The following is a 23,458-nucleotide window of genomic DNA, read 5'->3' as shown; positions in this document are numbered from 1 at the left end:
TACAATAGAAGTAGTGGAAGATCCATACAAAGGATGTTTGTCCCATGTCTTAAGCAGGTTGAGCTGTTAGGGTCTGGAGTAGAACTGAGAAGAGGAAACCACCTCAAAAAAGAGGTCACCTTGAGGCAAGGACTCTCATGCAGAAGAAAGTCAATGGATGCAAAGTTGATCTGACAGCTGGGATCCTAGAGAATGTTTCTCTGGGGATATCCCAGGTACTCTAGGTGGTGGGGTATCTGAAGTTGAAAGAGCCGAATCGATCTTTAAAATCTTGGAAGACATAACTATTGCTAAGGAGTCTTTTAGCAGTAAGTCATTAATGACATGGATGACCCGAGATCTTAACTGGGCCACCAGCTGAGCTAGCATCTTTGTGAAGGCTCTTGGTTTGAAAAAGTTCAAGAGTGGAGAGCAAGTGTTGGTCTCTCACAGCAAAGCGTAGAAAGATTTGGTATGTGGGAAAAAGAAGATAGACTTGGATCTTGAATGCCCACTAATACCAGATGTTCCCCTGATCTGAAAGAAGCTAAGAATGATTGTGCAGACCAAATGAGACATTTGAGGACAAACAGATTTTAGTGATTTTGCTTTCAGTGAAGTCCAAAATCGGGTAAATGCCTTTGTTCAGTATTTGGGTCAGAGGATAGCTTTGAGTAAAACCCTTTGACCTTTTCTTCCTCAGGGACTGGGATTACCACTCCTTGGACCCTCCAGCTTTCAGCCTGCACTTCTGTACGAGCTTTCGGTTAGAAAGCTGGAGGAAGAGTGAATGCACTACAAGCACGCTGATCAGCATGCTCTTAGTCCATTAAGAACTACAAACTGGTTGTTTGGAACCAGTATAAAAATAAAGACAGCCATATATTTATTACTTACCAGGACTGCTAAGCATGGATTTAGTATTTTCATGCGGTGAAGATGTCTTTAAAGCTGGTGCTCTAAAAGTGAAACCCACCTATGAACCAAAGAGAGTTTAAAATAAAACATAGAACACGAAAACTGTAGGATTAAAAGGTCTAAATATGATATACAAAAGAGAACTGCAGATGTTCCTTCAATAATTGGGTCAAAAGACAACAAAAAACACAAAGCCTACTGAAAGTGTTACTAAACCCATAACAGTAAAATCAGTCTGTAAATGCAGTAAGGCATGCCTGTTATACCTCACTATGGAACCTAAGGGGTTAATCTTCCGCACTGTGTAAAAATGTTTGATGCTCTCATCTCTGATCCTTCCCTTTTTCTATTGTCTCCAATACATCTCCTGATAGAACAATGGCTTGGAGGCAAGCTGCACATGCTCAGTTTGGTGTGTATTGCTAGAGAGGTTTTTTTTTCTTGGGAAAGGGTTTGTTAATACATTAAAAAAAAAAAAAAAAGGGCGTATTTTGTTGCTTGTGTTTTACACTGTTTAAAATTAATAAAAACCATTGAAATACAAAAAAAAAAAAAAAATTGCCAGTTAACCCCTGGCAAAATTATCTAATGCCCCCTCCCAGCCATGGAAAAACATTGAAAAATAACAAAAACAACAGCTATGTGTTCCTAGGACAACAGAAACCTGTGTTTTTTGATGAGCCTGTATACCATAAGCAATGAAAGTGAGCACCTAGATGAAGTTAAATTATAGATTATATATTACACACACACTTTGTCCAGTTACTGTTACCCTTTTAAAGAAAAAGTCTTATATCAGTCCAAAGGCACATTCATAAATGCAGTATTGTCTGTCATATAGAGACTGTAGGGTTAATGTAACTCCAGGTACTAAATATGCTCTAAGCATGCGTATGCACTGAGGACTCACAATATTCAGGCCATTCCCAAGATGTATACCTGTGGGGTAGATATTCTTCAGGTAGTAAACAGATACTTGAAACCCCAAAAGTAGGGTTTGCTCTGTTACAAATTAACCACTTGCCTACTGGGCACTGTCACCCCCTTTCTGCCCAGGCCAATTTTCAGCTTTCAGCGCTGTCCTACTTTGAATGAAAATTGCGCGGTTATCCAACACTGTACTCATATGAAATTTGTATCCTTTTTATTTCACACAAATAGCGCTTTCTTTTGGTGGTATTTAATCGTCACTCAGGGTTTTATTTTTTGCACTATAAACAAAAAAAATTGTGAAAAAAAAAGGTTTTGTTTCGATTATAAAAGTTTGCAAACAGGTAATTATTCTCCTTCACTAATGCGTTGATGAGGCTGCACTGATAGCCACTGATGAGATGGTACTGACAGGTGGCACTGATCATCAGTGCCGATCACTTCTCTGACAATTGCCAGTTATCGGCAGTACTGTCACAGCGTGAGAAAAGTGCAGCCGATAACCGGCAACTGTATTTACCCGATGATCTGCTGTGTCATTGGACACAGCTGATCACGTTGTAAAAAGCCGCTGTGACTGGCCGTTTACCGTATCACGTGTCTGTAGGACACAGCGATCGCCGACGGCGCCAGGTGTATGCCGCTGGGGGCGTGTCCTGGAATGATGTCCCCCTCCCCCCTCGTGTCAGAATGCCCACCCCAGTCCCGCTATAAGTAGCTAATCACCGCCATTACTAAAATAAATAGATTGTAAGCTCCAAGGAGCAGGGCCCTCCTATCCCTCTTGTATTGAACTGTATTGTTGCTGTTTTGTCTCCCGTTATATTGTACAGCGCTGAGCAAACTGTTGGCGTTATATAAATCCTTTATAATAATAATTTTACATACAGTCAGGTCCATAAATATTGGGACATCGACACAATTCTAACATTTTTGGCTCTATACACCACCACAATGGATTTGAAATGAAACGAACAAGATGTGCTTTAACTGCAGACTGTCAGCTTTAATTTGAGGGTATTAACATCCAAATCAGGTGAACGGTGTAGGAATTACAACAGTTTGCATATGTACCTCCCACTTGTTAAGGGACCAAAAGTAATGGGACAGAATAATAATCATAAATCAAACTTTCACTTTTTAACCACTTGAGCTCCTGAGGATTTACCCCCCTTAATGACCAGGCCTTTTTTTGCTGTTTGGCACTGCACTAATTCAAATGATAATTGCGCGGTCATGCAATGCTGTACCCAAACGAAATTTACGTCCTTTTTTTTCACACAAATAGAGCTTTCTTTTGATGGTATTTTATCATCTGTGCGCTTTTTATTTTTTGCGCAATAAACAAAAAAAAACACGAAAATTTTGAAAAACAATATTTTCTACTTTCAGCTATAAAAAAAAATATCGTAAACTCAAAGTTAGTCATAAATTTAAGCCAAAATGTATTCTGCTACATGTTTTTGGTAAAAACAATCTCGTGCATTAGCGGGCAAACTGGCGCTATATGGAAGGGGTGCTAACACATCGGAAGTCACCAGTGACACTAATACAGTGAACAGAAAAATCTGTTCACTGTAATCAATGACACTAGTGACAGGGCAGTGAAGGGGTTAACTGGGATTACTGGTGTACTGGCGGGCAAACTGGCGCTATCTGGGAGGGGCGCTAACACTACTGGAAGTCGCCAGCGACACTGATACAGTGATCAGTAAAAATCTGTTCACTGATCAATGACACTGGTGACAGGGCAGTGAAGGGTTAACTCGGGAGGGGGGCGATCAAGGGGTTAGACGGGATTACTGGTGTATTAGCGGGAAATCTGGCGCTATCTGGGAGGGGCGCTAACACTATCAGAAGTCGCCAGCGACACTGATACAGTGATCAGTAAAAATCGGTTCACTGATCAGTGACACTGGTGACAGGGCAGTGAAGGGGTTAACTGGGGGGGGGGGGGCGATCAGGGGGTTAAATGTGTCCTAGGTGTGTTCTAACTGTGGGTATGTGCTGTTTTACTCACCGTTTGGATGTCTTCTTCTCTGTCTGGAACGGAATGTGTCCAGGCAGAGAAGAATGACATCATATCCTGTCCTGTGTAAATGTCAACACAGGACAGGATAGGACAGGGACCGATCATCTGATTTCAGCCAGACATCACTGGCTGAAATCGAATGATTGATCCCTCCGGGATCAAATGGTGTCACCATTACATACATGCCCACGCCATGACACTACCACCAACCATGCTTCACTGATGAGGTGGTATGCTTAGGATCATGAGCAGTTCCTTTCCTTCTCCATACTCTTCTCTTCCCATCACTCTGGTACAAGTTGATCTTGGTCTCATCTGTCCATAGGATGCTGTTCCAGAACTGTGAAGGCTTTTTTAGATGTCGTTTGGCAAACTCTAATCTGGCCTTCCTGTTTTTGAGGCTCAACAATGGTTTCCATCTTGTGGGGAACCCTCTGTATTCACTCTGGTGAAGTCTTCTCTTGATTGTTGACTTTGACACACATACACCTACCTCCTGGAGAGTGTTCTTGATCTAGCCAACTGTTGTGAAGGGTGTTTTCTTCACCCGGGAAAGAATTCTTCGGTCATCCACCACAGTTGTTTTCCGTGGTCTTCTGGGTCTTTTGGTGTTGCTGAGCTCACCGGTGCGTTCCTTCTTTTTAAGAATGTTCCAAACAGTTGTTTTGGCCACGCCAAATGTTTTTGCTATCTCTCCGATGGGTTTTTTTTTTTTTTTCAGCCTAATGATGGCTTGCTTCACTGATAGTGACAGCTCTTTGGATCTCATCTTGAGAGCTGACAGCAACAGATTCCAAATGCAAATAGCACACTTGAAATGAACTCTGGACCTTTTATCTGCTCATTGTAATTGGGATAATGAGGGAATAACACACACCTGGCCATGGAACAGCTGAGAAGCCAATTGTCCCAATACTTTTGGTCCCTTAACAAGTGGGAGGCACATATGCAAACTGTTGTAATTCCTACACCGTTCACCTGATTTGGATGTAAATACCCTCAAATTAAAGCTGACAGTCTGCAGTTAAAGCACATCTTTTTCGTTTCATTTCAAATCCATTGTGGTGTATAGAGCCAAAAATGTTAGAATTGTGTCTATGTCCCAATATTTATGGACCTGACTGTATAATATATATATATATATATATATACATACATACATACATATATATATATATATATATATACACATACATATACACACACACATACACATACACACACATACATACATATACACACACACACATATATATATATAGCCATTTGCAGACACTAACTTTCATGTAAACAAATTAAATTTACACATATTGGGTTTTTTTTTTTTTTTTTAGCAAAGACGTAGCAGAATACATTTTGTCCTAAATCTGTTTTTTTTTTTTTTTACTGGAGATGTTTAATAGCAAAAAGTAAAAAAAGTGTTCTTTTCTCAAAATTGTCAGTCTTTTTTTCTTTATAGCGCAAAAAATAAGCGCAAAGGCAATCAAATAACAAAGAAAACTCCATTTGTGGGGGAAAAAAAATAAAAAGACAATTTCATTTGGGTGCAGTGTTGCACGACTGCGCAATTGTCACTTAAAGTAATGCAGTGCCGTATCGCAAAAAATGGCCTGGTCAGGAAGGGAGGTAAATCCTCTGGAGGGCAAGTGGTTAAGATGCATTCACACCAGCCCTGCTGGGTAGATTTGCCCAATGCATAGCCAAAGCAAACTGATTTATGTTCTACTGCTTCAATTCATATCAACACGCTGCACTTTTAAAATGCTTATGCTTACTGGAGATGTAGTCGGCTCTTCGCTGGAGCTGACAGCTTTCACAACTGGCTTTGAGAAGTTAAAGTCTGGAGCATCAGAAGAAATCGTACACTAGAGAAAAGTAGAAAAACATTAAAATAATGAGTGCAACATCAAAATCAAACAAACATGTTTTTAACGATGTAAAATCAAAGTAAATTACATTTCGTAAGCAGAGGGTTACAAGCTGTATGAAAAATAAGGAAACAATTTGGATTTTTGGTTTAAACCAGAAGCAGATAACTTGATATTCATGACTACTTTGTTTATGCTGCCACCCTCGGGTGAATGGACCCTGGCAAAAAAAAAAAAGCAGGAAAAACCAACCCAGGCATAACCCTTCACAGCTGAGCTAAGCCTCAGTGTTGTACCAAGCAATGAGGAACAGACAAGAGAGGAGAGGGTCTCTTGTCCTGTGATGTACGCCAAGAAAAACCTTACACAGGTGAATCAAAAATCCTAATTTCTTAACTGTACTTCACAGGACAAAGAGGACTTCATTGGTTATAACTACTTGGTATGTCCCAACACAGCAACAAGACAAACTGGCCCAAAGCCAGTGGTGGACCTGCCAATTCCTGTGCTCAATGGCAAATGCCAATTGAGCTCTATTGTGCCAGGCAGTGAGCACAGGGTCCACTAGAAGATGTCGGGCCCTCAGGCCGCCCTCACGAAGTCTGTTTCTGATTGTTTGATCAGAGACATTCACACCAGTGGCCTGCTGGAAGTCATTTTGTAGGACTCTGGCAGTGCTCATCCTGTTCCTCCTTGCACAAAGGAGCAGATACCGGTCCTGCTGACGGGCTAAGGACCTTCTACGACCCTGTCCAGCTCTCCTAGAGTAACTGCTTGTTTCCTGGAATCTCCTCCATGCTCTTGAGACTATGCTGGGAGACACAGCAAACCTTCTGGCAATGGCACGTATTGATGTGCCATCATGGAGGAGTTGGACTGCCTGTACAACTTCTGTAGGATCCAGGTATCGCATGCTAATCAGCGGCCTCCACCTGTAAAACCATTCCCGTTTTGGGGGTCGTCTCATTGTTGCCCATCTAGTGCATCTGTTAATTTAATGAACACCAAAGCAGCTGAAACTGATTAAAAAACCCCTCTGCTACTTAACTGACCAGATCAATATCCAAACCAGGAGTTTAATTGACTTGATGCTATACTCTGATTAAAAAGTGTTCCTTTAATTATTTTGTGCAGTGTATTTATATTATGCACACAATTTTTTTTATACAAAAATATGCATATTTACAAAACAAAATCTAAAATTACTCACTGGCTTTTCACAAATCTTCACCTCATCACTTGCCTTGAAAAACAAAGAAAAAAAGTTTAGTTTACAAAGCTAACAGGAGGTGGATAGTTATATTTAAAAAAAGGTGTTATTTTCACCCAGAGATTTATAAACAAGAGTCCTTGGTGTAAAATTTATTTATTTGGAGTTCACTTGAAACACCTTTTGACTGAAGATCAACTATATATGAGTGGGTTATATAGTGCCATCCATCTACGGGTAAAACACTAGACGTGTACAAGTACAAGCGATGTGCTCCTAAAGTCTCACACCATTTAAAATAAGCTTTGCAAGTGTGAAGGTAAATCAGGTGGGAGACAGACTTGTGAGCCTTTAACATGACGAATCAGATTTCAGGAGACCGAAGATCTAGTCGATCTAAAAGCCAGGAAACGAGATCTACATTCCAAATCCTTCAAGGCTAACCCACAGCCACAAGGATTCATGAAAGGTCTTTCAACTTAATTCCAGGCAATGATCTGGGTTGAAGCATCATAGGCGGATATGCATATTTCAAGCTGTAAATGTCTTCTGTAGCTACCAGCGCATCTATTTCAACAATCCCAAATCTATGCAACAATTTTTCCCAATTTGGCACTGAGACATAATGTCCACTACTGGGCCCAGATCTGTGAGAAGAGACCACTTCCCTGGATGTAAAACTTTGTCAGCGGACCTTTTCTGCTTGATCATTGTCTGTACCAAGAAAGTAAACTGGGGCGACCCAAAACGCATCTTTACGAAAAGTAAAATGCAAAAGGAGAGGATTTCAATTTTCTAGCCCCCTAAACTTCCTTGAGGACAAAATTCGTGTTTATTGGCTGCAAGGCCCCATTCACAATAGTGAATGGAGTCAATTGAGTCTCCTGCAGATCATGTGACAACACTGAAGAAATGACACTTCGCTACAATGTAAAGTATTGAGTGTACAGCTTGTATAACAGTGTAAATTTGCTGTCCCCTCAAAACAACACACAGCCATTAAAGTCTAAACAGCTGACAAAAAAGTGAGTACACCCCTAAGTGAAAATGTCCAAATTGGGCCCAAGTAGACATTTTCCCTCCCAGGTGTCATGTGACTCGTTAGTGTTACAAGGTCTCAGATGTGAATGGGAAGCAGGTGTGATAAATTTGGTGTTATTGCTCTCACTCTCTCATACTGGTCACTGGAAGTTCAACATGGCACCTCATAGCAAAGAACTCCCCTAGAATCTGAAAAAAAACCCCCCAAAAAAACAAAAAACGGGATTGCCAAGACCCTAAAACGGAGCTGCAGCACAGTGGCCAAGACCATACAGCAGTTTAACAGGACAGGTTCCACACAGAACAGGCCTCGCACCATGGTCAACCAGATAAGTTGAGTGCATGTGCTCAGCATCATATCCAGAGGTTGTCTTTGGGAAATAGACATATGAGTGCTGCCAGCATTGCTGCAGAGGATGAAGGGGTGGGGGGTCAGCCTGTCAGTGCTCAGACCATACGCTGCACACTGCATCAAATTGGTCTGCATGGCTGTCGTCCCAGAAGGAAGCCTCTTCTAAAGATGATTCACAAGAGAGCACACAAACAGTTTGCTGAAGACAAGCAGACTAAGGACACGGATTACTGGAACCATGTCCTGTGGTCTGATGAGACCAAGATAAACTATATATATTGTAAAGTGCTGAGCAAACTGTCTCGCTATACAAATCCTGTATAATAATAAACTTATTTGGTTCAGGCGGTGTCAAGCGTGCGGGGGCAACTAGGCGAGGAGTACAAAGACAAGTGTGCCTTGCCTACAGTCAAACATGGTGGTGGGAGTGTCATGGTCTGGGGCTGCACAGTTCATTGAGGGAACCATGAATGCCAACATGTATTGTGACATACTGGAGACTGGGCTGCAGGGCAATATTCCAACATGATAACGACTCCAAACACACCTCCAAGACGACTACTGTCTTGCTAAAGAAGCTGAGGGTAAAGGTGATGGACTGGCCAAGCATGTCTCCAGACCTAAACCCTATTGAGCATCTGTGGGGCATCCACAAATCTAAAGTGGAGGAACGCAAGGTCTCGAATATCCACCAGCACCGTGATGTCATCATGGAGGACTGGAAGAGGACTCCAGTGGAAACCTGTGAAGCTCTGGTGAACTCCATGCCCAAGAGGGTTAAGGCAGTGCTGGAAAATAATGGTGGCCACACAAAATATTGACACTTTGGGCCCAATTTGGACATTTTCACTTAGGGGTGTACTCACTTTTGTTGCCAGCGGTTTAGACATTAATGGCTGTGTGTTGAGTTATTTTGAGGGGACAGCAAATTTACACTGTTATACAAGCTGTACACTCACTACTTTACATTGTAGCAAAGTGTCATCACTTCAGTGTTGTCACATGAAAATATATAAAAGTATTTACAAAAATGTGAGATGTGAGGGGTGTACTCACTTCTGTGAGATACTGTATCTGTCACAATTTCCTGTCTAGCAGGAGCTGATCATGAACTTTTTTTTTTTAAACTTTACCGCAGAAAAGTAGAAATATAGGCAAATTTTTGTTCCATTTTGGGTAGAATAAGTGTTATAACCCATATCAGTTTTTTGTCACCATCTCTGTGCCATTGAAGAGAATTCCCTCTACTTTCTGTCCCTTAGCCAGACAAGCAATCAGAGGAAATCCATCTAAATTAAAGTGTTACTAAAACCACAACAGCAAAATCAATTTGTATGTACAGCATGCTCGTCATACGCACTGTGGAAACTAGGGAGTTAATCCTCCACATTGTGTAAAAAGGATGTTTGATCCGGTCTTCTCTGATACCCCCTTCCCCAATCCATCTGCTTAAAGAACAGAGCCTTGGGGGCACACTGCACATGCTCAGTTTGGTGTGTATTGCTGGAGTGTTTTTTTTTTTTTATTGGGAGAGTGCATGTGATCAACACAGGGCCAATAAACACTGTCCACACAGATGTTCTGGGGTTATGCAACCCTCATAGGAAAACTAGGGGAGACTAAAAACTCTTCATACAAGCTTTAATCAGTGTTTTGCTGGCCACAGATAGAAGTCACAAAACTGCTCTAACTGCTGATGAGAAAAGGTATTTAGCAGTTTTTATTTACTAAAATAATTGCATTTCAATGTTGTGTACTGTGGGAGACCAGATATAGTGAATGCATGGTCCTGGATTAGTAACATTTCAAGGTAATTTCTTGGGGACCCCCAAGTCACCAGAACTAGTGTCTCCATTGGAGACACTATTACTCTATTACTTTTCTGGGGACAACCCAAAATTTGGGATTTTCTTTTACTTTCACTAATAATGTTAAAATGGACAAAGAGGGTGAATCTCTTTAATAGGGGCACAGAACGCAATAAAAACGGACAAGCATTCTAATCCCCTTCCACTCTATCCAAAACTAAAAAATAGGTTTTGCCTTTAGTTACACTTTAAGGTAAAAAATCCTTTAGCCTTTACCAGGCACTTCAAACATTTGCAGGTAAAAGCACAGAAAAAGAAAAAAACTTTTTATAAGTTTACTTGCAGTTTCTTTTTCATAAACCATTTTTAGTTCACTTGAAATATGCATTTGAACTTGCAAAAGGGCAAGTTTGACTTCAAAAGAATCAGTTCTTTATCACAGCCATAGTTCTCTACCCTTCTGCCATGTTATGGCCATCTGCTCTTCTGGGAGTGTCCATACTGTCAGTGCTGGCCGAAGACCTCCACCCCCTCTACATAACGTTTTATGTAGCTACCAAAAGAGGAGCAAAAATCTTTTAAGCTATATGCATGGGTGGCATTCCGATGACCACTGTAAAGGTCTTCTGCTTCTTACTGACTACCAGCAGGAACCAGGTCCTCACTCCTGAAACACTAAGCAGAAATGACTGGCTTGCCCATAGAGTGGGGGTATATACCAGCTAGGACTGCCCATAGGCGGTGCTGTGTTCTTTTTATGCCTAGCATCCTACAAACCCCATCGCCAAGCATTAGAAGAGCTGTGCCTGCCAGAAGAGCGGTGTCTGTCAATGAACATCAGAAAAAAATGCATTCATACACTACTGATCTAGGCTAGATCCTCCTAAGAGCTGCTGCTGGCTCAGCACCTGTATGAACCTAATACATTTTGTTAACACATAAAATGCCAGCACTTTCTAATCTTATAAAAAAAAAAAAAAAACACACAAGGGGAAAGCTCCCTACTACCCATTACCAGTCACAACCTTTGATAACTGATTGCTAAGATCTCCTCCAAATCTCACTAGTACTCTAATATCATGTACTATGCCACCAGGCTCTTACTCACACTTTACTATCAGATCTCAATCTTTTACACTGGAAAAGTACTCAGTTATACATCTTGCATAGTTGGACCAGCCATACTCTGAATCTCACACTGCTGACCGCACTCCTCCCATATCCCTTCCACTACTTCTGTAACCAGAGATCTCCGCAGTTTAAAACCACCTTAAACTGGTTCTAAAGGCTCAATGTTTCTTTATTTTCATGCATCCGAGGCATGAAGGTAAAAAAATCTTTGTGCAGCATCCCCCCCAAACCCCACCCCAGGATTCCCTCTTCTCATTGGCTGAGACAGAAGCGGGAGCCATTGGCTCCCACTGTTGTCAATCACAGTCAGTGAGCCAATAAGAGAGAGGGGATTGGGCTGAGCTGCGACTCCGTATGTAAATGGACACATGGAGCAGTGGAAGCCCCCATAGCAAACTGCTTGCTGTGGGTGCACACGACAGGAAGGAGGGGCCAGGAGAGCCTATGGGGGACACGAAAAAAGGAGGATCCAGGCTGCTCTATGCAAAACCACTGCACACAGCATGTAAGAATAGACTTTTTAAAGAAAAGAAAAAAAAAAACACCACCTTTAGAATACTTATGTTGCTGCATTTAAGCCTGGGCACCTGACCTCCAAGCACAAAAGGGTTCAAGAGCCTGAAAAGCCCCAATGAATCCATGGGTTTGAGCAATTCCCAGTCCTCAAAAAAAAAAAAAAAAAAAGGACAATTACCTTATTAGAAACTGCTTGTCTTACAGAAAGTGGCGAAGTCCTCTGTTCGGTGTTCAAACTAAATTTTGGAAGCGCAGTCATGCTTATTGGCAGGGGAATTGCAGGTAGACAGGGAACCTCTACCTCCTACAAAGTGGACAGGATTGTCAAAGTATTGCAGCAATGAAAAACCATTGATTACCCAAAAACATAAAAAGGCTAACTGAAAAGTGTTACCTCCTCTGATGGCTTTGTGGACCCTCGCTCCCTCATCATTTTGCCTCCACCTTTTGTTGAACCAAAGCCATTTGACGCTGGGGTACTGAAGGTGGGGTAAGAAAAACTGTTTGAAAGAATTACAAACTTAAAGATCAGTAACGACCATACACAATTATATTTATATACAGTACATTAACGTATTCAGACCCCCTTCACTTTTTTATGAAGCAGCCTGATACTACAGTTTAAATTCAAATATTTCTCATTAATCTACACTCAGTACCCCATAATAAAGTGAAAAACAGAATTTAAGAAACTTCTGAAATTATTAAAAAGGAAAAAATTAAATATTGGCACAAGTATTCAGACCCTTTGCATTACCACAAAATTTAAATCAGGTGCCTCCCATTTCTCTTGTTTGCTGCAAAGATGTTTTGACTGGAGTTCACCTGTGGCAAATTAAATTGATTGGACATGATTTGGAAAGGCACACACCTCTTCATAAAAAGGCTTCACAGCTGACATGTCATACTGTATCAGAGCAAAAGCCAATCAAGGTGTAGAAATATTTCAGCAACGATCAACAGAAATGGGAGGCACCTAAGCTAAATTTCAAGTGTGGCTGCAAAGGGTCTGAATACCTACACACGTGATATTTCAGTTTTTCCTTTTTATTAAATTCACAGATATTTCTAAAATTCTGTTTTCTGTTTGTCATTATGGAGTGCAGATTATGGAGAAAAAAAAATGAATTTAAAACAACTGTAGTATCAGGCTGCAACATAAATTGAAAAAGTGAAGGGGGTCTGAATAGTTTATGAATGCAATGCACGTCCATGTACATTTGACTAATCAGCACAAAGGTTTGCCAAAGTAATGAGACAGAGTACTCAAAGAATGCTGGTATAGTAAGTGATAAAGTACCACAGATATTTACAATTAAAAGTCCAAAAGAGCTCACCCACAGACTTTAAGGCAACTCATATGTGTAGTTTAAAGAGAAAAACATAAGATATTTTTTTTTCCCCAAAAACAAAAAATACCACTCAAGCAAGAACAGAAAATGATCAACTAAACAGGGTACTGACCTTGTTTGCTGGGGTATTATATCAGGTTCATGATTTCCTTTCCCCTATTAAAAAGGAGAGAAAAAAAAAAAAAAAAAAAAAAAAAAAAGACTCGAATATAAATGAAAAAAAAATTACACACACAAATACATACAAAGAGCGTTAATGCGCCTACTTTTACCTATGCCGTTTCTCCATTGCCAAGCATATTGCCCAAGAACAGCTTCTGAAACCCCTGTAAATATGCAGGACTTCCTGCCACGTAGGCCATCATTGCAGACGTCTCTTTCTCAAAATACTAGTTAACTGGCAACAATGCTGATTGTTTGGGCTCCATACTTTGAGTCAATGATCCAGAATGAGTATGCTGAATCAAGATTTGACTTCACTGCCTCATTCTGGGCAGCGACTCCAAGTATAGACACTAGAGGCTGCTAGGTGACTAGAAATATTGGCAATATAAGTCTACAATTTTCCCCAAAGGCTCTCTTTAGAGTAGGCCTGTGTTTTGGTCATGATCAGTACTGCCATGTGACCTCCTCCTATTTCTCTGCAGGGGAAAAGAAGCCCTGTGTAAGTACCAAGTCACTCCGAGATTGGCTAACTCAGGCACCTAGCACTCCATGGCTGGAAGGAAAAGTCACATCCTCCCTGTACAAAGTACCAGGTATTTGACTGTTTTTCAAGTGGTGGACAGGCATTTAACTGAACTTGTTGCATTGCTCTGCATGGGCAAACCACTGGTTCACTTTAACAACCTGAGTACTAGCTTATAAAGCTCTTTATTACTAGGCTGGGATAGTCTGGCAATTACTCAGTCATACAACACTGTAAACAAATGTTCTATCGTTTTTTTTTTTAGACCGGTAGAGCTTTTGTTGGTGGTCTTTAACCTCTTGCCTACCAGGCACTTTTACTACCTTCTTGCCCAGGCCAATTTTCAGCTTGCACTTTGCATGACAATTACGCGGACATGCAACACTGTACCCATATTAAATTTTTAAATCTTTTTCCACCCAAATAGAGCTTTCTTTTGGTGGTATTTAATCACCACTGGGTGTTTTATTCTTTGCTATACAAACGAAAAAAGACCAAACATTTTGAAAATAAACATTTTTTCTTAGTTTCCATTATAAAATTTTGCAAACATGTCATTTTTCTCCTTCACTGATGTGTTTATGAGGCTGCACTGATCGGCCGCACTGATAAGGAGGCGGCAGTGATGGGTACCAATAGGTGGCACTAACTGGCAACACTGCTGGACCCCGACTGGCATTGATGGGCACTGTTGGGGCTGAACTGATAACCAGGGCACTGATCAGTGCCCTGATTAACAGTATACAAGTCTCCTTTCACACTTGCGGTTATTGGCAGTACTTTCCTTATGCTGTAGCTGATAATCGACAAGTGTGTTTACCACTTTATCAGCTGTGTCCAATCACAGATGATCACAGTGTAAACGGCCGCTGTGATTGGCCCTTTACCGTGACATGTGATCAGCTGTGTCTGAAGGATACAGCAACAAGAGAGGGCGGCTGCGTGTCAAATGATGCCCTCCCAGCACTGGACAACCACGCTGTAGCGGTCATTTGGCCATAGCACAGTCAGCAAGTGGTTAATAACCACTGTTCATTTACTATGTACGGTAAATTTTTTTAAAAAAATGCACTGCATTTCTCGAAGCACTAAAATGCTCACAAAATACAATACAGCAGTCAAAGTGTAGGAATCAGTACTACGTAATACACAAAACTGCTTGTTGGCACCTTGTTGCTTGTTGGTCAGTGTGCCCCACTTTCGCTTGTGGGAGGATCGACGGCAGAGGAGGAAGAAGCATGCTCTCAGATGGAATCACAAGCTGTGTTTACATTTGTGATCTATGGGATTGTCCATCACAACGATCTTAAGGCACAGAGCCACTCAGGAATGCTCTATGCCTTTTGTCTAATAAATTTAATCTAATAACAGCTTGATCACAGACATTTAATAGGCACATCCACCTGAGGACACCCACCTCCCTGTTTTTTTAAACCCCACTCCCCTCCGCCTTCTTCTTTAAAGCCTGTGAATAGGAAACACTCACTTTGTGCTTGTCAGAACTTTGTGTTCTGCAACTGTTTGCATTGCTCTGCATGGATGAAAGGGAAGGCCTGATTTTCCTCAGACTAGAAGATACAGAAATGGACTGCGGTGTAACAAGCTTCTGTACTGGGGGGAGGGATGAATCCACCTAGAGTATATGAAAGACAATGTTTTACGAAATGACTGTTGCTGCTACAACAAGAAAAACAAAGTGTGGCACACCAAAAACAGATTTTGTTTCAGTTTCACAGTAGAGAAAGAGCACAGTCCTAACAAAAACACAAACCCAACACTCAACCAAACAGCCTGTGTTGGTGTAAGCAGTGGTGCACAGAGACTCCTGTTATCCCAATCATCAATAACAGATCTTAGAGAGTAATATGCATTGCTTTATTAAATCAGGATACAGGGTTGCATGATGTCCTCTACGTTCAAGCATTTCAGCCCCGTAGGGGCCTTAATTGATAGCCAAGAGAAAAGAATACAACCTGTCTGCTCAAGTCATGTCATAACGTGCATCAGTTTTCCATTTAAAAAAACAAAAAAGAAAAAGGAAGATTAAAAAGTTAAAAAGACATGGTCCTCCAGTTCTCATATATCAAACCCAAGAGTCTGCATTCACTAAATTATACTGTTACTGTTGAGAATTTTTTTTTTTTTTTTATAAAAAATACACTGTTTGAATAAAAAATGCATTTAACATTTTAGAAAATGTGCCTTGAAGATCAAGACTGCCAAACATAGACACACCTCTCGCCAGCCCTCAGATTAGCCTTATGAAAAGACAATTATCCCCTTTCACACTGACATCTGGAGAAACATGCTGTACAGAGCAAGATTCAGGTCACACGTGATCAACTACCATGTGTCTCAAGTACAGAAATGAACAGCTTTAGAGCTATTACAATGAATTTACTACTAGTTTAAAATACAAAGGCCCAAAGCACATTGCCCAAAGCATATTTCCTTCTAAAAAGAAGTGCATTGGATTCAGCAAACATTTAAAACGGCTTTGGGCTGTTTTTTTGAAGCCCATAAAGCATTCTTTTCTTTCAAGGAAGATTCACTGCTTCACTCTACAACAGGGGTAAGCAACCTTTTGAGCATGGTGTGCTGAACATGTTTTCGAAGAAAGTGAGAGTGCCAGTTGTATAAAAATGTCAACTTTACACACTCAATCACTAAAAGGAATTTTTATACAGTAAATGCTGTAAACTATTTAAATAATAGTAAGAAAACCTTGAGCTATCAAGGATGGTAAATGGCAACTTACCCCTTTTCCAGAACACGTATGCTGTGAGGCAAGTATGGTAAGGTTGAAATTAACTGAGGACTTCTGTGAAATGCACAGCTGGAAATGAAGTATGAGGTGTTGGTTGTCACCCTAATAAAGTCTTCTCAGATCAAACCCAATTTCTGCACCTTCAGACCCGAAATCAGCCTTCGTTCCTGCACCTTTACCCTTCAGATGACCCCAGTTCCTGAACTTCAAACCCCAGATCAGCCCCGATTCCTGTATCTTCATACAGTACCTCAGATTAGCCCAATTCCTGCACTTTTACACCCCAGATTAGGCCCAATTCAGGTTTCCTCAGGCGTCAGATCAGCTCCAGTTTCTGCACTTTCATGCACCAGATCAGCTCGTTTCTGCACTTTCATGCACCAAATCAACCCCAATTCCTTCACCTTCACACCACAGAGAAACCCCAATTCCTTTTTCTCCAGGCCTCAGATTAGCCCCAATTCCCTCACCTTTAAGCTTCAGATTAGTTCCAATTCCTGCATGTTCACATCTCAGATCACCCCAATTCCTACAACTCCAGACCTCAGCTCAACTCAAATTCCTGCATCTCCAGACCTCAGATCAGCCACAATTCCTGCACCTTCAAGCCTCAGATCACCCCAATTCCAGAAGTTTAAAGCCTCTGATCACTCTAATTCCCGCACCTTCACATATCAGCTTTCACCAATGCCTGCGCCTTCAACCAGCAGATCACCTCAATGTGTCTGCTTTCACACACCAAATAAGCCTCAAATCCTGCACCTTCACATCTCAAATCAGCCCCAATTCTTGCACCTCCAGGCCTCAGGTCAGCCCCAGTTCCTGCACCTTCACCCCTCACCTCACCCCCAAGGTCTGCACATTCACACCTCAGCTCACCCCAAGCCGTCAGCACAGGTAATTACTGACTGCGTGAACAGTCACAAATAGCTCCAGTACCCAGTAACCTGTCATTGTAGTGTACTGTATGGACTTGATGGCTGCAGCTAACTGTTCACTGGTGTCAAAAATAGCAGGAATCAGCAGATTCCTACCACTGCCGTTTGCACCGTGGCTAAATGTCCATGTGAATAAAGCCCAAATTAGTAATTCCCAATAGCTGTTATGTCAGACAAGCCTTTAAAACCCTTCTACCTCCACATTAAATCCTTTTTTGCATTGAGTTACTCAAAAGATTGCTGAGGGAGGCAGTAATACCCATTTGAATATAAACCTCTCTGGCTATATTCCCTCCAAGCTGAGCTAGGCGCATGGATGCTGAGGGAGAGAAAAGTTCAGAGGGAGAGCAGGTACACCAATTTTAACAGCCTGGCAATGAGCTGGCTAAGTCTAAAGGAGTACAGTACCACAGAGGAGGAAAAATACAGAATATAATTAGCCTTTCAAAGTGAGAACAAGCAGCCTGGGGAAACCAACTAGACACAGCTTCAGTGTGAAGAGAGCAACGCAGGATCCAACCTCAGAGGGAATGGAGGCGGGCATGCACCAGCCACGCTGCTTCTTCAGTATGCAGCTGCTGGCCAAGTTTGCGGTTTGAGAGGTGGGTCTCCTAGGACTAGCCTTGGGTGCCGTCCTTGATGCTGTCAAGTGCCACCTCTGGCACTAGTACCTGAGGTTACCTACCCCTGCTCTACAGTGAAGAAGCTGACAGGCTCAGAGAGGCATGCTGACAGAGGCATCGAGGGCTGGATGTGGCCCTGGGGCTGCAATTCGCCCAGGAGATTGTATTGGTATGTCCTCACATTAGATATTTTTGGTAGATCTAAAGTGCTTTCTACAAAGATTAAAACATCTTTGCATCATATCATATATTTGTATCCAACAAAAAAAATCATAACCATCCAGTACATGTGTTTTACAGATCTACTATATAAAATTATAAATACTAAAAATTTAAAATTACTTAAATAAAACCATCAAATCTGTACACAGTGTCAACCTGAATATTTCAATAATCAACACTTGTGCATACACCCCAAACCAGTGTTATCTATATACATTAAAGTGATTATAAAGCTTTTTTTTTTTTTTTCTTTTGCAAACAAGCATTGTATACTTACCTGCTCTGTGCAATGATTTTGAAGAGAAAAGCCACAAACCTTTGCTGGAATCCTCTAAGATGCTCTTGGCTTCTCCTCTTCTCTATGTGTCACTATAGGAAACCGCTTCCCATGGTGGAACACATGTGGGCTTGATCCCCAGGCCGGGCTGTATGCGGCAATTTAGGCACAGCATGGCTCAGTCTAATCCTCTGCTCACAGGTTTTGACTGAGAGCAAGAGTCAATGGTGCCCGCTGCACTCAGCCAAGCCTAAGAGAAGGGAGAAGACCTGCTGCAGAGAAAGGCACAGTGGTGGATCGGGAACAGGTTCAATATTTCGGGTTTATATCAGGGGGACCATCTACTGAAAGGTTTTTTCAGTAACTTAATGCAGAGAATGCATTAAGGTAAAAAAAAAAAATCAAAAAACACCTTTTACCTTTGCTACATGTTAGTCATATATGTGTAATTAAAGTGGCTGTAAAGTGCCCAGTGTTCTATAAACACTGTGGGAATAAGCGAAAAAGTCCACTCTTGATCACTTCATGCACTGTCTGTAATCCCCTCGTTTGGCAGACCTTCACCCTAGTGTACTTGTATAAGTGCCCTGTTGCCTCATCATCCACATCTTCAGAATTGGATTAAATTTTACGACAACTTATTTTCCCATGCATGTGCAAAGATGATTTATTATGGAAATCTCAAACTGTTCCGTCTTTGCAAATGTGCAGGAAGCCTGCTGTACGTGTGCAGAGCTGTTAAAACGACTCTACTAGGACCCAAAAGATTGGGCAGGGTCCTTCAGTACAGCCAGCACAGAGGACAGCCAGCACAGAGGACAGTAGTCCTAATCTTTACAGGTTTGAATTTGTGTGGAAATTTGACCAATATCCCTTGGACTTCAAATACAACAATAATGCACTCATACCTTCTTTCTTTTAGAAAAACTTTCTCCTGAAAAACTTCTCTCTGGTGCCTGTAAAAGAAGGCCAAAATTAAAATGAATCTAAAAATTTATAACCAATATTTTTTTCATTTTTGGATAGAATAGAAAAGTATTAATAATCTGTCAGGTTTCTTTGCAGTCTGGTGATCCATTAAATATTTCCATTACTCACTGTCCCAGGGAAAACTTAAACCAGCCAGGAAGTGGTGGGAACTCTCCAACAGCAACACAGACATAAGTAAAACAGGAATTTTTATTTGAAAGCAAATTCCTCATCTTAGAGAACAAAATAGGAGTATTATATGAAAGATACCTTCAGGTGATTAGACACTGGCAAATAAAACTAGCTAGGGCAGCCCCTAATAAGCACTCAAATCCCAGCCCACTATGTGGTACATCAGCTTTTTAGTAAGGAGTGATCAGGATAAGGAGGGGTCTGTATCCTGTATAGCAGGGCATGACAAATCCCAGGCGCCAAGTCACCTGGGTTCACACACTGCCTCTCAGACTTAAATGGGAAATGGAGCACCATAGACTTCAATGGGAAATCTCATCCCATAGACTTCAATGTGAAAACTCCTGGCAATAGCAATCCTATGTAGTGGTATGTTCCAGACTTGCAAGTGATCGTGTGTTCACAAACTTGTACAGAACCCTTTGCATTTTGAGTGCCATTACGAAAAGTGTGTTGATCGCATCTGATCGCATAAATTCTAGCATGTCACACAAATCTGAGTTTGAAAACACATCCGGAATTGCATGTGTGTGAAACAGGGTGGCTCCATTCACACCTAGGCATTTTGGGATCCTGGCAGAATCACTGCGATTCTGCTTGTGATTGCAAAACACAGGTTCAGGTGCCATTATTTTCAATGGCACCTAAAACATGCTACAGTTTAGCTGCGATTGTCCCGCAGCAAAAGTGCATTGCGTAAAGCTGGTCACCCAAAAGAAGCTCCTGCTCCACGCAATGTGATTTGCTGCAAAAGCTGTGCAGTAAAACGTATGACAATTGCAGCAAAACCACACTGTGTTTTAGGTGCTATTGAAAATAATGACAGCTGAATGGCAGTGATTCTGCTGCAATCCAAGATCGCCCAGATATAAAAACAGGCTTAACGAAGCAGACACCAAAAGCTTGATTTGACTGCTCAGCAGGCACTAGTGCCGAGTAAAAGAACAAAGGTGTACTGCTCAGGCAAACAATCCAGATCAATCCACAACAGGTGCAGGCTCTGGCTTGCCACCACACACAATGAAATAGGAAGAAGGGTCAGCTACACACCAGAGGATAGATGAACATAGTGTGTATTTATTAATCGATAGGACACACAACACCAGGACATGAATACAGGACCTGTTAACGCGTTGCATGGGATCTCGTGGTTAATCATAACAAAGAAAACAAAAGTGATGTCTTATATAGGTATTAGTTAATGAAGAACACCTGTCCTAACCAGCACTCCTGAATCCTGAGGATACGCCTACTAATACATTGTAACAAAACAAAGAACCATTGTATCAAAAACAGTGATCTCAGAGAACAAGAAAAGGAGGAAAAGAAAAAGGAAAGTGAAGTGGAATAAAACGAGAAACAAAAAGAGAAAAAAAGAATGATTGATAAAAATGAAAAAATTATAAAAATGAAAAATAGAACAAACACAGATAAAAGCGAGTAAATATCCCAAGAAGATATGGGCTAAGAAGCCACATTTGTAAATAGACAAAATTTTAAAGATATGCAAAAAAAGCATAAAAAAAAAAAAAAGCACATCTACTTGGGATAAAACAGGGTGGATAAAAATCAATGATTAAAAAAAAAAAAACCAAAAAAAAAAACTGATTTTTTTTATTTAAATCTGATTTTTTTTAAATAAAATGCTTTTTGAGGAAAATATATTACCATCCAAAGGTTATTCCATCATGAAATAAAGATTCGTTTTTTAATTATGTAGAATAAGGCTGTATATGTTTATTTTTTTTGGTAAATAAATTCCAATAATCCATTCACAATGTCATGCTCTTCCAGAGGTTTTGTAAGATTATTGGGCAGTTTCTCTGCCTACAAGATATTATCACAGATGCTTGGTGTACTTTTGCAGTTCTCAAAACTGAATTTGACTCAGCGGAGATCACATGCCTCTTCACAGCAAAAATGTTATAACATGAACAGAGTTAAGAAAAAGACCTTAATCCTAACTTCTACAAACCTAAGAATACAGAATCAACCCCTTCAGTGCTAAGTTTCAAGAAGTTCAGTGAAAGGACCAGAAACATTATTTTTCTGATTGTTTGGAGTGGAATAGATCTGCACAAGAAGAAAGTGAAACTAAGTGTGAGAGGGAAGGGGCTGACAGTCTACGTTTCTTAAAATATATATATTTTGTTTAGCCAAATTAGTTAACAATCATGGATGTTTAAGCAAATCACATATGCTGGAAAGTTATTCTTTCAGTTGAATAAATCTATTTAAATTGTTATTATTAACGTAATGATTATTTTTCTCCTTCCTAAGTACAACAGAAAATTTGTCCAAATATGAATGTTTAACCTATTAAACTGGGGATAAAAAACTAATATGGAAAGTTGTTATTCTAAAAATCTTCATCTACTTGCATATTAAAGTTATACCAGCAAGAATTAGTCTTTATGTAGAAAACTAGGATTTAAATCAAGCCTTACTGACTAGTGATTTAAATCGTGATTTAAATCAGTTTGATTTAAATCAAATCCACCCCGGGATAAAATAAAACAAATCACAAAAAACCATGCATATTCAGACAGGAATATATCAAAACAGCAGAACAAATATATCAGAAGTAACACATCAAAAAACAAAGAAAGAAAAAGAAAAGAAAATCCCAAAAAGGGAAAAGAGAGATGGTATGAAAAATGCGTGTGCACACGTAAGGTGCAGAATGTGCCCAAATGAACATGTCGTGCATCCAAATAAACTGAGTAATGAAATAAATTATATATATACATACACATACATATATATATACATACACACATATATATACACACATATATATACATACACACACACACACACACACACACACACACACACACACACACACACACCTATATGCAGAGGTGAAGGGAACACTAGAGACATGCTCTCTATCAATGATAAAACTATGTGATGTCCCATTCATGGTTCAAACCTTGTGGGACACGTGTATATAGATGGAATATCCAGAATAGAAGCAACAAATCTATCTGGTAACACTATTAACCCAATCGGCAAATCCTAGACAGACATACTATCAAAAGTATTCCTGTTGGACAATTATTGCGCATTCATCGCATTTGTAGTGCCCAACAGGATTTCGACAAAGATTCTTGCTCTATATCAGCACTTTTTACATAGGGGATATCCCAAATGGATGCTGGATACAGCATACTGTATAGCCAGTTCTAAATGGAGGGAAGATCTTCTATTGAAGAAAAAACCGAGCAGTGGGAGTGATAGTAAGATAAATGATAATGTCAATCAATCCAGTAAAAGGAATCTTACTTTTTCTACTCCATTCAGTTTGGAATTCAATGAAATTAAAACCGCATTGCCATCCATTATCTTCCTATCCACGTGAGGACCAGACGTGCAAATATACTCAAGAATGGTGTTAACGCAGTTTCAAAAGGAGCCCCCACCTTAGGTAACTGTCTCCCAGCTTCTACAGTCCCACACAAGCTCAATCCACCATGCGGTTGCATTTCAAAGGCAACTATCGTTGTGGTGCGCTCTTGTCCATGCTGTATACATATTGTGAAGGGCAATAAATTTCAGTCTACTGTTCACAACAAAGAATATAGTATTGCTTCCTTCTATAACTGTAATACCACCTATGTGATTTATCTGTTCACTTGTAAA

General features: G+C 40.5%; 1 protein-coding gene across 3 annotated transcripts in view; it reads right to left on the bottom strand.

Annotated features, from left to right (window-relative positions):
* NUP153 (nucleoporin 153) overlaps nucleotides 1-23,458 on the bottom strand; it is a 124,169-nt gene that overhangs the window by 44,559 nt on the left and 56,152 nt on the right. For all 3 annotated transcript variants that reach the window (XM_089682280.1, XM_089682278.1, XM_089682279.1), the window contains exons 8-15: nucleotides 19,561-19,608; nucleotides 15,312-15,458; nucleotides 13,250-13,293; nucleotides 12,180-12,285; nucleotides 11,964-12,089; nucleotides 6,938-6,970; nucleotides 5,635-5,724; nucleotides 877-955 (exon numbers count right to left, since the gene is read on the bottom strand). In XM_089682280.1, coding sequence (XP_089538406.1) covers nucleotides 877-955; nucleotides 5,635-5,724; nucleotides 6,938-6,970; nucleotides 11,964-12,089; nucleotides 12,180-12,285; nucleotides 13,250-13,293; nucleotides 15,312-15,458; nucleotides 19,561-19,608 — 673 coding nt within the window. The remainder of the gene's footprint in view (nucleotides 1-876; nucleotides 956-5,634; nucleotides 5,725-6,937; nucleotides 6,971-11,963; nucleotides 12,090-12,179; nucleotides 12,286-13,249; nucleotides 13,294-15,311; nucleotides 15,459-19,560; nucleotides 19,609-23,458) is intronic.

The sequence above is a fragment of the Staurois parvus genome, unplaced genomic scaffold, assembly GCF_062004578.1.
Source record: "Staurois parvus isolate SC_StPar_1 unplaced genomic scaffold, SC_StPar_1.0 ptg000287l, whole genome shotgun sequence".
In the NCBI taxonomy this organism is placed as follows: domain Eukaryota; kingdom Metazoa; phylum Chordata; class Amphibia; order Anura; family Ranidae; genus Staurois; species Staurois parvus.
The sequence above is the reverse complement of the archived record's forward strand: the minus strand, read 5'-3'. Positions and strand labels throughout refer to the sequence as shown.